Raw genomic sequence first — 14,066 nt, 5'->3', positions numbered from 1 at the left:
TGCGTTAAGAAAGCTGCTGAGTTTTCTACACACAAAAAAAACTAAGATATGGACATGGAACAGGTGCTTGCAGAAATTTTTAATGGCACCATGATTACCCATAAAGCCGCGCGATTAAAATTTCTCTGCCGTTTGAAGCACCGATCAAATGCGCAGGCGCAGGGTTGCTGCCGTCTCCGATAACTACGCATGCGCGCAGTATACAAAATGTCGGGAGGAGCGGAAAGGTAAGGGCTTTTTCGACTCTAATTGAGTGACAATTGCTGTGAGAACCGGAGACTGTAGCCCGCAAACTCGGCACAGGCAGGTCTTTTTCCTCTCTCTCAGCCCCACGATCCGTACGCGGGCCCCGGGGAGCTTCCGGCTAATCAGGGAACGGGAGCAGATAGATCTCACAGACAGAGCTGAGCTCCAGCTATCTGAATGCAAGGATTAGGAATTCGGAAAAAAGAGAACAAAATCTTTCTATCAGCTGTTGAGAAAATCACCTTTCCTCTATCTCCAACCGCAGCAAGAGAATATCTGCAGCTGCTGTACATCCAAGCAACACAGACAAAATGACGGAGGAACTCAGCATTAGTACTCTTTCCCATAGATGCTGTCCGGCCTGCAGAGTTCCTCCAGCATTTTGTGTGTGTTGCTTGCTCCGCCTGCTCTTGCTCTGGACTTTTCTGCCCATGAGAACATGTTCTGTCCAATTCTCTCTGGGCACATAATGATATCAAACACTGGGCTTTCACATCACAAATGTGCCAGACTCCAATGAGACAGAGTACTGCCCTTCCCTTCATATTCGTTGGCATTGTCATCACCGAGTTCTTCACTGTCCGTAACTTGAGGGAGGGTTCAGGGGAAATATTTATGTACAGTACAGAAACTGGTGTTACCTGTGTGTATTGTGGTAATGCAAAAGTTGTTCGATAATTTGCAAGTGGGAAGAAGAGGAGTGATATTTGGAAGTACAACTTTTTGAAGCACCATTTAGCAAGAAAATTGCATACAGTGATATGCAAAAGTTTGGGCACCCCTGGTCAAAATTTCTGTTCCTGTGAATAGCTAAACGAGTAAAATGATGACTTGATTTCCATCCTCTTTTCATCTTCAGCTTTTTTACAGATGGTGCGATGTGTGCTTCAAGAACTTGCTGGTATTGAATTGAATTAATTTTTCCCTCTACCAGTGAAACGTTCCCCGTCCCACTGGCTGCAACACAAGCCCAAAGCATGGTCGATCCATCCCCGTGGTTAACAGTTAGAGAGGTGTTCTTTTCATGAAATTCTGCACCCTTTTTTTTCTCCAAACATACTTTGCTCATTGTGGCTAAAAAGTTCTTTTTTTAACTTCATCAGTCCACAGGACTTGTTTCCAAAATGCATAAGGCTTGTTTGGATAACACACACAAAATGCTGGTGGAACACAGCAGGCCAGGCAGCATCTATAGGGAGAAGCACTGTCAACATTTCAGGCCGAGGCCCTTCGTCATTTCGCTTGTTTAGATGTTCCTTTGCAAACTTCTGACGCTGAATTTTGTGGCAAGGGCACAGTTAAGGTTTTCTTCTGATGACTCTTCCATGAAGGTCATATTTGTACAGGTGTCCCTGCACAATAGATCAGTGCACCACCACTTCAGAGTCTGCTGAATATTACTGAAGGTCTTTTGCAGTCAAACAGGGGTTTTGATTTCCCTTTCTAGCAATCCTACGAGCAGTTCTCGCAGAAGGATTTCTTGGTCTTCTAGACCTCAACTTGACCTCCACTGTACCTGTTAACTGCCATTTCTTAACTACATTACGAACTGACGTAATGGCTACCTGAAAATGCTTTGCTATCTTCTTATAGTCTTCTCCTGCATCATGCATTTTAATTTTCAGAGTGCTAGGCAGGGGCTTAGAGGAGTCCATGGCTGCTGATTGTTGGGACAAGGTTTGTGAAGTCAGGGTATTTATAAAGTTTTGAAATTTGCAACACCTGGCTTTTTCTGATGAAGATTGTGAACTAGCCATAGCCCTAACAAGCTAATTAAGGTCTGAGACCTTGGTAAAAATTATCTGACAGCTCAAATCTCTTGGGGTTCCCAAACTTTTATAGGGTGCTCCTTTCCTTTTTTTCCACTCTGAAATTGTAAAAACAAAAATAATACACTAATCTTGCTTAATATGTTGAAAAGAATGTTTCATCTTTAACTTTATGACTTTTGGAGATCAGTTCATCTTCCACTCAGTTAACTATTAAGAATAACAGAAATTTTGACCGGGGTGCCCAAACTTTTGCCTACCAATGTATATACGGTGTGCAAAAGCACTGGCGAGAAAATCCTTCAGTACTGCTACAGGCCTGTTACATAGGCTGTGTGAGAGTGAAGATGAAGTCGATGAAACCCAGAGGAGATCAAAGTGCTTATTGACAGTGACTTGCTAGCTGTAGAAATCAATACCTCTCTATATAAAATTCAGTGTGCACATGTTGTTCTCACTGGGCAAAAATTTGCACAGCACAAGGTTTTTGTGCACACGGGTGATTACAAATTGGAGGGGACATTGGTGGGAAGGTGGGGAGACCTCCAGTGTCCCTGATGTCCTCACCTACAAGATGTGCATCCAGCTGTGGCTTGTAACCCTACACGTTAAGGAGCTGGAACTTGAAATGGATGAATTCTGGATCAGCCGGGAGTGGGAGGGGGTGATAGATATGACATGAAAGAGAGGTGTGTTACATCGAGGTGCAGGACACAGGAAACTGGGTGAGAGTCAGGAAGGGGAATGAGGTTAAACAGCCATCGTAGAATACTCCTGTGGCCATCCCCCACAACAACAGGTGGACCACTTTCGAAACTGTTGGGGGAGGGATTATCTGGCAGAGGTAAGTCAAAGATGTGATAGGGGATTCGATAGTTAGGGGAACAGAACTAGAAGGGGACTAATATCCTAGTGGTAAGGCTTGCAAGTGCTAGTGGGGGATTTAAAGTTGCAGGCAGGGAGGGAGCCAGAATGACAGAACAGATAATGGAGGGGGTGAATGGAATTGAATTGACTTTAATACTTATATCCTTCATATACATGAGCAGTAGAAATATTTACATTATGTCTCTGTCTAAATGTGCAATGTGCAATTTATGGTAATTTATAATAAACAGTATGTACAACAGGACAGTCAACATAACATAGAAATACAGTTGTATCAGCATGAATTAATCAGTCTGATGGCCTGGTGGAAGAAGCTGTCCCAGAGCCTGCTGGTTCTGGCTTTTATGCTGCGGTACCATTTCCCAGATGGTAGCAGCTGGAGCAGTTGGTAGTTGGGTTGACTGGGATCCCCAATGACCCTTCGGGTCCTCTTTACAGCCCTAAATAGTGGGAAGTTCACATTTACAGATGCACTGGGCTGTCCGCACCACTCTCTGCCGAGTCCTGCAATTGAGGGAAGTACAGTCCCCATTCCAGGCAGTGTCACAGCCAGTCACAATGCTCTCAATTGTGACCCTGTAGAAAGTTCTTAGGATTTAGGTCCCCATTTCAAACTTTTCAATGCTCTGAGGTGAAAGAGGCACTGTTGTGTTTTTTCCCACCACACAACCAGTATCTATGGACCATATATTATGATATTGTAGCCATTGCTGGGACTTGGTTCCAGCCAACAGTCTGAGGAATATAGAGGACAAATCTTTCTCCAGTGATCACAGACCATGCCAAGAAACAAAGGTTGATATATTAAGTGATTTTAATTTTCCATATATTGACTGAGACTCCCATACCATAAAAAGACTGTTGGGGTAGAGTTTGTCAAATGTGCCCTTAATCGGGACGTAGAATTCCCAATGTAGAAGTTGCATATGCAATTGCGTGTGCAATAAACTATCAGGAAATGATCCGGGGCTGTTGACAGAAATTAGTGATCATAATGCCATGAGATTCAAAGTAAATATGGAAAAAGAGAGATCTGGACCATGGGTTGAGATTCTAAATTGGAGAAAGGTCAATTTTGATGGCGTCAGAAAAGATCTGCCAAGTGTGGATTGGGACAAGCTGTTTTCTGGCAAATTATGATAATTTGCTAATTTATAATTTTACTAATTTGATAATTTATGATAACTACCATAATTAGTTGGTGAGTGGGAGTTCTTCAGAAGTGAAATTTTGATGATGTAGAGTTTGTAATTGCCTGCAAAACTAAAAGTTGAAAGATAACTGGTGCAGGGAACCTTGGTTTTCAAGAGATATCGAGGCCCTGGATATTTTGCTCCTCTCAATGCCTCAGACTGTTGGGTGCTACAATATCATAATTCCACACCGTGAGCTCATCCGACAATTTTTTCAGTTGTCTTCTCTTGGTTTCTAAAAGCTTCCCAATAGTTTCTGCTCTTTTGGTTGCCCTCTCTTTGACTTTTATGTTGGCTTTGGCTTCTCATTTCAGCCATGGTTGTGTCCTTCTGCTTTTCCAATGCTTCCAGTTCTTTGGGATATATCTACCACGCACCTCCTGAGTTGCTCCCAGAAACTCCAGCCATTACTGCTCCGTCGTCATTCCTACCAGATTCCCCTTCCTGTCAAGTTTGGCCAGCTTCTCTGTCACAGAAACATGGAGAAGGTCAGAACAGAAACAAGCCCACTCTGTACGATCAGAATGGTAATCTATACGGGAGACAAAATAGATGGGGGAGGTTTAAAATAGTAGTTTAGCATCTGTATTTGCTCAGGAGATGGACACAGGTGAGGCACGGCAGCATCAACTTCATGGACCCTGTACACATTACAGAGGTGGAGGTGTTTGCTGTCTTTAGGCAAATTAGCATGGATAAATCCCCAGGGCCTGACAAGTTGTTCCCTAGGACCCTGCGGAGGACAAGTGCAGAAATTATCGGGGCCCAAGCACAAATATTTAAATCATCCTTAGTGACAGGTGAGGTACTGGAGGATTGGAGGACAGCCGATGTTGTTCCACTGTTCGAGAAGGGCTCTAAGGAGAAACGAGTAAATGTTACGTTAGTGAGCTTGAGATCAGTAGTGGTAAAGTTATTAGAACATATGTGCAGGAACCGGATATATAAGTATTTGGATTGATTTGGACTGATTAAGGATAGACAGCATGGCTTTGTGCATGGTAGGTCATGTCTAACCAGTCTTATAGAGTCTCTCGAGGAAGTTATCAGGAAAGTAGATGAAGACAAGGCAGTGGACGTTGTCTACATGGACGTTAGCAAGGCACTTGACAAAGTCTCATATGGGAGGTTGATCAGGAAGGTTCAGTCATTCAGCATTCAAGATGAGACAGTAAATTGGATGAGACACTGTCTTTGGGAGAAGCCAGAACGTGGTAGCAGATGGTTGCCTCTCCGACTGGAGGCCTGTGACTAGTGGTTGCCACAGGGATCAGAGCTGGATCTGTTGTTGTTTGTCATCTATATCAGTAGTCTGGATGATAAGATGGTTAGGGATCAGCAAATTTGTGGATGAAACCGAGACTGGGAATTCAGCGGACTGCGAGAAGACTATCATGGCTTGCAGTGCGAACTGGACCAGGTGGAAATATGGCTTGAGAAATGGAAAACAGAATTCAATGCAGACAAGTGCGAGGTGTTGCATGTTGGTGAGACCTACCAGGGTGGGTGTTACACAGTGACTGGTAGGACATGGAGGAGTGTTGTTGAGGAAAGGGATCTGGGAATACAGGTCTATATTTCACTAAAAGTGGTGTCACAGTTTGATAGGGACAGAAAGAAAGATTTTGGCACATAGTCCTTCATAAACCAAAGTACTGAATGGTATGTTATGTTGACTTTGTACAAGACATTGGTGAGGCCTAATTTGGAGTATTGAGTGCAGTTTTGGTCACCAACCTACAGGAAAGATGTCAAGACTTTGAAAGAGTTCAGAGAAAATTCACAAGGATGTTGTCAGGTCTGGAGGACTTGGGTTATAAGGAGAGATTGAACAGGCCAGGACTTTATTCCTTGGAATGTAGAAGATTGAGGGGAGATTTGATGGAGTTATATGACTATTTAGAGGTTTATAGATAGGGTAAAAGCAAGCTGGCTTTTACCACTGAGATGGGGTGGGACTACAACCAGGGGCCATGGGTTAAGGGTGAAAGGTGAAATGTTAAGGGAAACATGAGGGGAAACTTCTGCCGGGTGAGTTTCCAAAGAGATCACCAGCTCGTAACCCAGCACGGATGGAAAGCGTGTACGGGAACCGGCTGGATTCGAACTCAGGAGCTTTCGTCCCGAAGTCTGGCACTGATGCCACTACGCCACCAGCCAGGTCAGGAGATATTGACATGGCATTGAAACTGTGGCACTTTAAATTAACATTACATAAAGGAAAACCCTAGCTGCACATCAACAAAGGCTATTTACGTGAGAGGGTTTCTGTTACTGTGGGGCCAGACACCCTTTCAGCTCAATGGGAAGAGGGAATAATTCAAATGGAGAGAGTCAAACAGTGCCAAGTCACAGATTGGAGATGGCATAAGTGCCCCATTCTTACAGAACATCAGAGGGTTTGAGGATCGTTCCAGATACCAGCACTGTGCCCAGTTAGAAGGATAATTCACTCTCCAATGTGTTGAACTTCACTGTAACAGTGTGATGTCAGATCACATCTGGCAACTCAAGTGATCTCATCTCAAATGTTGTCCTTCACCCACTGATGGATTTTTAAATCTTTTTACAGGTTAAAATCGACAAGGAATTTGTCTATGGGAATTCAAACACAACACACCAGTTGTGCTGTCTCTGTCTAGATATTTAAGGAGCAAGAGATTCAACCAGCCATCCTTCCTGCTCAGACTGTGGGGAGGGATTCACTCGGTCATCTGACCAACTGACACGCCCTTTACACAGGGGAGAGGCCGTTCACCTGCTCAGACTGTGAGAATGGATTCACTCGGTAATCTCAACTGAAGGTTCACGCTGGGCAAGGCCATTCATCTGTTCTGTGTGTGGGAAGGGGTTCAGTCGGTTTTCCCACCTGTGGGCACACCAATCAGTTCACACTGGGCAGAGGCTGGTCATCTGCTGAATTTCTGGGGATGGATTCACTCGGTCATCTGGCCTAATGGCTCACCAGCGAGTTCACAACGGGCAGCAGCTGTTCGCCTGCTCAGAATGTGGGAAGGGATTCACTTGCTCATCTAAACTGAAGGTACATCAGCGTGTTCACACTGGGGAGAGGCCGTTCACCTGCTCAGACTGTGGGAAGGGATTCACTTGCTCATCCACACTGAAGGCACACCAGCGAGTTCACACTGGGGTGTGGCCGTTCACCTGCTCAGAATGTGGGAAGGGATTCAGTCAGTCATCTGATCTACAAAAACACCACCGAGTTCACACTGGGGAGAGGCCGTTCATCTGCTCAGACTGTGGGAAGGGATTCAGTCATTCATCCACCCTACACAGTCACCAACGAGTTCACACTGGGGAGAGGCCATTCGCCTGCTCAGAATGTGGGAAAGGATTCAGTCATTCATCGACCCTACACAGACACCAGCGAGTTCACAATGGGGAGAAGCCATTCACCTGCTCAGAATGTGGGAAGGGATTCACTCAGTCGTCTGATCTACAAAACCACCAGCGAGTTCACACTGGGGAGAGGCCATTCACCTGCTCAGTCTGTGGGAAGGGATTCACACAGTCGTCCAAACTATTGGCACACCAGTCAGTTCACACTGGGGAGCGGCCGTTCACCTGCTCAGACTGTGGGAAGGGATTCACGCTGTCATCTAATCTACTGAGACACCAGCGAGTTCACACTGGGTAGAGGCTGATCACCTGCTCAGACTTTGGGAAGAGATTCTCTCGGCCACCTCCACCAAATGTGCATCATTGTCAACTCAAACTGGAGTTTCAGGAAGGTATTAAGAAAGAGCAAGAATTCACTGGCAGAGAGGACGGAACCTACTGCCTGAGGGTGGTTTCCGCCCAGAACATTTGGGCAGAACCCGCAGCGTCACAGGGACAGTCCGAGAGCGGCATCACAACCCGCGGTAAGATGCCGAACTTTAAATAATTGTTGAGACTTTCAGGGAAAGGAGCACTGCTGTCACTGCGTTTGGGTTAACTCCGCCATCGGGATCATCGCACACAGGCACTTCTTGAAAACGGCACGAGGCTTAAGAAGAGCTCGCAAACGTTTGAGAGAGTTCACCCAGTTTGGAGCCATAACGATCCAGTAGAGAAACGGAGGTGCAGCTCCGAAATCGTCTACGAAGTCCGACAGGCAGCCAGTTTTTCATCTAATCCTAATGCTAAGGTGGATGCTAATGCTACTGCCTTATGACTAACCTTGACTAGACTAATAACTGACATGACTGATTATTTATGTCTACTGACTAATAACTAAGAACTATGAGCTGCCACACTTGCAAAAATAAAAATAAAAAAGGAAAAAGAAGGAAAGTTGTTTGGTCATTGAATGTAATCCGGTTAACCTGGAGTCCTGAAAAAGGAAGGAAATCAAGTTCAGATAAAACAACATCAAAGCATCACCAAAAAGTTGTTCTCTCACCTGTGAACAGCCTGCAGAGAGAATCAAACATGTCTGATCAAGCTATTGGGAAATTGGTTGAGCAACTCAAGCTGGAGAGAATGACAGCAAAAAAGATTGTTTTCTCGTCTGGCCAGCAGCATTACCAGGACCTATGAAGACATGTCTGAAGAGGAGCTCAGAGTGAGTTTCCATAAACTCACAATGGAAGCCGAGAGAGTCATGGAAGCCAATGATGATGCGGAGGCCGGACTCACTGCAGAACGGGAGGCGGAGCTGAACACAGAGAAAGTAACTGAACAGCAAAAAGCCGAGCTGGCAAAGACGGCAAATGAGTGAGAGTTGAAACTAAAGGAAATCAGAAGGCTGATCCAGGAGACTCTTTGGACCAACTTTGGAAATGTTGAGTTGCTCACAGTACTACAAGCAGCAGAGGATGAATGTGAAGACGTCGCTGCTGTACAACCCGATGGCCACCAGGAGGCGTATGACTTCATGCTTAACCACCTGCAAGGACTGGTAAAGACAGCAAAGGAGGTTCATGGTCGGTAGGAATGATGGATCCCGCCAGGGGATTGGAAGGACCTTCAGAGTCACCTAAAGGGGCTCGAACTCCACGTCCCCAAGTTGGTTTCCAAGAAGGCCCACTTCGTACAGGCAAGGAGAAAGGAGGATGCTGAAAGACTAACACCGACGGCGTTGGGCTTTTCCTCCAATTTTCCCACACCAGCCATCAGACTGAAACCGACGGCCCTTCCCAAGTTTACTGGCAGCAGACGTGATTTTCACAGGTGGAGAAAGGACTGGGAAACACTCCAGAGGCAGGGAGAGCCGACCGGTTCAAGAGAGGTGAAAAAGGTTCAACTGCTGGACAGTCTTAACGACAAATTCAGAAGAGACCTTCGCCTCAAAACTTATAAAACTGCAGATGACATCTTCCGTGTTCTAGAAAACCGCTATGGAAATCAAACGTGCATTGCTAATGCAACAGTAGAAGAGTTACAGAAAATGCCAGCTGTCAGCAATCATCAGCCACGGAAAATAGTGGAATTAATTCAAACTGTGGAGAAGGCACTTCAAGACTTGAGTGACCTTGGAGACATGGGTGCGATCAAAAATCCGCTGGTGACGAGATCAATTGAAAGTAAACTTCCAGAACTCTCAAAAAGGAATGGCCGGTCTATGTCGCTGACAGGGGAAATGCTGTGGCAGCAGATAATCGGTTTGACGGTCTCTTGGGATTCCTCAAAGAGCAAGAGAACATAGATGAGCAGCTCGAGCAACTGAGGGATGAAGAGCCGAGTAGAAGAGAAACCAGGGCTGAGCCAAAACATGACAGAACCAAGTCTACCAAGTCGGGCGACGACCATGCAGGGTGTGTAGTCTGCGCTAGTTGGCGTTGGGGTTCTATGCCACTGTGTTGAATTGACTCATGTGGAGTTGGGAACGATGGCGACTGCTGAGTACATCTTGTTGGGAGTTGGAGCTAATCGATGTTGAACAAGAGTTACTCTTATTGAAATTACTGCAGCACAGAAAAGAGAGAAGCTTTTCCATTTCTTTGTGCAGTCCGTGACGTCCAAACTGATGTTTGTGGAAATTTATTTGCACGAATTTCGTGCCATTTGCACGTCTTTATAGTATACCAATGAAGAGTCGTACAAATGTACATATTTTCTGACTTCCTGACTTAACCTCTCCTCGATTTGGTCCATTTTCCAACATCGAAGCAACAGGGAATCCCTAGGACGAATGTGCTGCTACCAAGCAGACCGATCACAGTTCTCACGGTCTGTGACGCACAGTTACATTTTTGTAAGGTGCGCATTAGGCTACGGCGTACGGTATGGCCTAGGGTGCCGCGTCAGGTACGCGGCTACGCGGAGCGTACGGCGTAGCTTCCATGGTGAAGCATAATTCAGGCTTCAGTGTGTGGGAAGGGATTCACTCGGACATCTCAACTGCAGAGACACCAGCGAGTTCACACTGGGGAGAGGCCGATCTCATGCTCAGACTTTGGGAAGAGATTCTCTCAGCGAAATCAACCTAATGTGCATGACTGAGTTCACACTGGGGAGAGACCGTTCACCTGCTGTGTATTTTGGAAGCGATTCACTCAGTAATCTAACCCTATGCAACTCTTTCTTCGGCTAACAGCTTAATACAGGGGGTGATATCCCCCCAGCCCGGCCAAACTTAAGAAATCTTGTTTGGGTGGATGCTGTGTGATGTGTCCCCTGTTACAATTCAGTACCTTGAAATAACAAACAGTACACAATATGTGATTAAATGACTGAGATGTATAATTCTTACTTCGACTATATGGTTAGTGAAGTAATCAAAAAGAAAGAAAAAGGGCCCACTCTCTCTTCTTCTCATCTCTCCCCGCAAAAGACCACGGAAATCTCTCTTCCAGACTCACAAGAAAGAACATTTCTGTCATTGGATAGTCCCACACTCCAAAACCCTGTTATCTCTAGTCGTACCATAAACATTGCTGCAACAGGGAAGCAAATAACTCAGCAGTGAAACATTGCCGAGAGTCCATTACATCAGCAGTGAAACCTACTTACGGCACACTACCGGGTTCAAACTGGGGAGAAAGTTTCAATGAGCTGCATGCTGGATATTTGTCCACCACTGTTGCTGAATGCAATTTCGAGAGTGACTGTCGGTGCTGAACTCTGCAGTTATTGCTGCTGCTCACCACACCCAAGTCTGCACCCTGGTCACTGGGCATGGGAGGAGTTATTCTGCTGCATATTCACCTTTAATGGGACTAGCTCTGTGACAAATAAATCAGTCCTATTTTAATCACTGTCTCTGGTACTTAGTGAATTTATAACACACCTAGTGTACAGTAGAGAGTCAACTCAGGCCGGCTGGACCTGATTCTGTTCCACAACAGATCTTTCAAATCCTCACCTGTTGTTCACCTCTCGCTCTCCCTGTGGTGATGGGTTCCAAATTGCCATCAATCTGGGTGAAGAGGTTTCCCTTGAATTTCCTGCAGACTGAAGAAGTCGAGCTGACTGCAGTTCAGTCTGAGATGTTCTTCGCCCCTCAGATCTCTGGCTGAGGAAGAATGACATTGGGAGTTAACGTCCTTATTCAGGGCTCATTTGTCACCATCTCGTCTGCTCAGATTGTTGGGATGTCTCCCATGGAAGGTCATACTCATTCCACTCGTTCATGTTTTCTTCCAGAGTGGTGATTCATTTTTCTGAGCTGGCCTCTCATTTACGTTTTCTGTTCTGTATTTCTTATCACGATTGCATGTACACATATGGAGTGCTGAATCCTCTTCACTTTGGATGAAAATTTATATGAGGGGTGATTGATATATTCGTGGCCTCAGGTGGAAGGGGTCAATTTCGGAAAACCTAGCGCATTTATTTTTCAACCTGGTCCCGTCCTACATTTACACACTTAGTCCAGCAGTGGCTTGCAAAGGTCTGGGCACCCCTGGTCAAAATTTCTGTTACTGTGAATAGCTCAGTGAGTAAAAGATGACCTGATTTCGAAAAGGCATAAAGTCAAAGATGACACATTTCTTTAATATTTTAAGCAAGATTACATTTTGATTTCCATCTTTTACAGTTTCAAAATAAGAAAAAAGGAAAAGGGCCCGAAGCAAAAGTTTGGGCGCCCTGCATGGTCGGTACTTAGTAACAACCCATTTGGCAAGAAACACAGCTTGTAAACGCCTTTTGTAGCCAGCCAAGACTCTTACAATTCTTGTTTGGGTAAATGTCTGGGTTCAGTCATAAACAGCAAAGTACTGACTGTGGAAATTACAGATTACTATATTATTAGAGTCACAGAGAGCAGCAGCAATGTAACAGGCCCTTCGGCCCTTGCAGTCAATGCCGACCTGTTTTTGTTTTTACTGCCTAGTTCCAACTACCTGCACCAGAGCCTCCATACACCTCCCATCCACGTCCTCACCCAAATTCCTCTTCAGTGTCTAAATCAAACCCACATCCTCCACTTCCACTGGCAGCTCATTCCACACTCTCACCAACCTCTGAGTGAAGAATTCACCTTCAGATTCCCCGAAAATAATTCACTTTCACCCTGAACGTATGTCCAATGTCAGGGTGAGCGGGAGGACGGGGCAGAGAGGGAAGACAGTAAGGGGAGGGGGTGGTCAAATGCAGAGAGGGAAACAGAGCAGAGAGATTATACTGAATATCTTTCAGAAAAAGTAATTGTTTGAATTTGCTGCAAACCTACTCTCCATACCCTGTACATTCTTAATCAAATTATTGATCTAGATGACAAGTAGCAATGCGTGATGTTCAAAGTAAATTTTATTATCAGAGTACATATATGTCACCACATACAACCCTGAGATTGTTTTTCCTACAGGAACACTTAGCAAATCTATAGAATAGTAACAGGATCAATGAAAGATCAAGTGGAGCATAGAATTCAACAAACTGTGCAAATGGAAATATCATTAAACATCAATGAATAATGAGAGCAATGGGGTGTAACCCTGGGGAACCTCAATAGGTCCGGGCCTCGAGTCCAATAAACAGCCTCCCGCCATCACTCTCTGCTTCCTACCATCAAGACAACTGTGCATCCAGTGAGCCAGCTCTCCCTGGATCCCGTGTGATCTGACTTTCCACAGCAACTTACCATGTGAACCTTATGAAAGGCCTCACTGATGCCCATATCGGCCCCGATCCTGGGACAGAGGTGTCACCGATCAGAGGGCATAGATTCAAGCAAAGGATGAAGAGGTTTAGAGGGATCTGAGGAAGAGACTTTTCACTCAGAGGGTAGCTGAAATCTGGAACACACTGCCCGAGGTGGTGGTGGAGGCAGGTCCCTTCACAACATTTACGAAGAGGATAAGCATTGAAACTGCCGATATACAGTCGGCTGTGAACCAAGTGCTGATAAATGGGACCAGTGTAGACAGTGAGTGGATGGTCAGAACAGGTATGGCCGGCCAAAGGCCTTTTTCCGTGCTGTGTGATCCACCACTCCGGACATGCTAAATTAATGATGCTGGCACTGCAAGACATTGATTTCAAAACTCCACACCCCTCTCTAACCTGAAATAAACAAGACTGCACCCCTTTGTCACCACTGGGAATATCTGTTTCTGTCAAGGTAACATACAAATTGTTCACTTTTGCTAAACAACTGACAATTGATGAAATTTCTGTGTCTTCTTCCATTAATGTTGCTGCCTTACAGCAAAACTAACCCTCTCACTGTGTCAGAATCAGTGATTAAATCAGACCCCAAACATTGTGCTTTCATCCCTGCACGTTATAACTGGAACCATCTCACTGAGTGTCTGACGGAGACATGGGATCACATCTCCCCTGCTTCTGACATTTCAAATACCCTCAGAATGGTTTTCTGATTCAGTCTGAAGGTTATGGTACATTCAGCTCGTCGTCAGACCTGACAAACCATGTCTTCCCGCAGCTGGTTCCACCTGTTGGTGTGTCCTCTTTCCTCCACCTCCAGGGAAGCTGCATCTCCACACAAACTCCTCACTTGAGACGACTGTCTGTACCCGTGACACAGGAAATCACATCACTGTCACTCTCCTGATACCGT

General features: G+C 45.4%; 1 protein-coding gene across 1 annotated transcript; it reads left to right on the top strand.

Moving 5' to 3' along the window:
• Nucleotides 1–183: 183 nt before the first annotated feature.
• On the top strand, nucleotides 184–10,277 carry LOC140722983 (uncharacterized). Its single transcript, XM_073037608.1, has 2 exons — nucleotides 184–227; nucleotides 6,669–10,277. Exon 2 carries the CDS (start codon nucleotides 7,053–7,055, stop codon nucleotides 7,752–7,754), a length of 702 nt encoding a protein of 233 aa, XP_072893709.1. The 5' UTR covers nucleotides 184–227; nucleotides 6,669–7,052; the 3' UTR covers nucleotides 7,755–10,277.
• The last annotated feature ends 3,789 nt before the right edge of the window (nucleotides 10,278–14,066 follow it).

The sequence above is a fragment of the Hemitrygon akajei genome, unplaced genomic scaffold, assembly GCF_048418815.1.
Source record: "Hemitrygon akajei unplaced genomic scaffold, sHemAka1.3 Scf000096, whole genome shotgun sequence".
Classification (NCBI taxonomy): domain Eukaryota; kingdom Metazoa; phylum Chordata; class Chondrichthyes; order Myliobatiformes; family Dasyatidae; genus Hemitrygon; species Hemitrygon akajei.
Note: the sequence above shows the minus strand (reverse complement) of the source record. Positions and strands in the feature narration are given on the sequence as shown.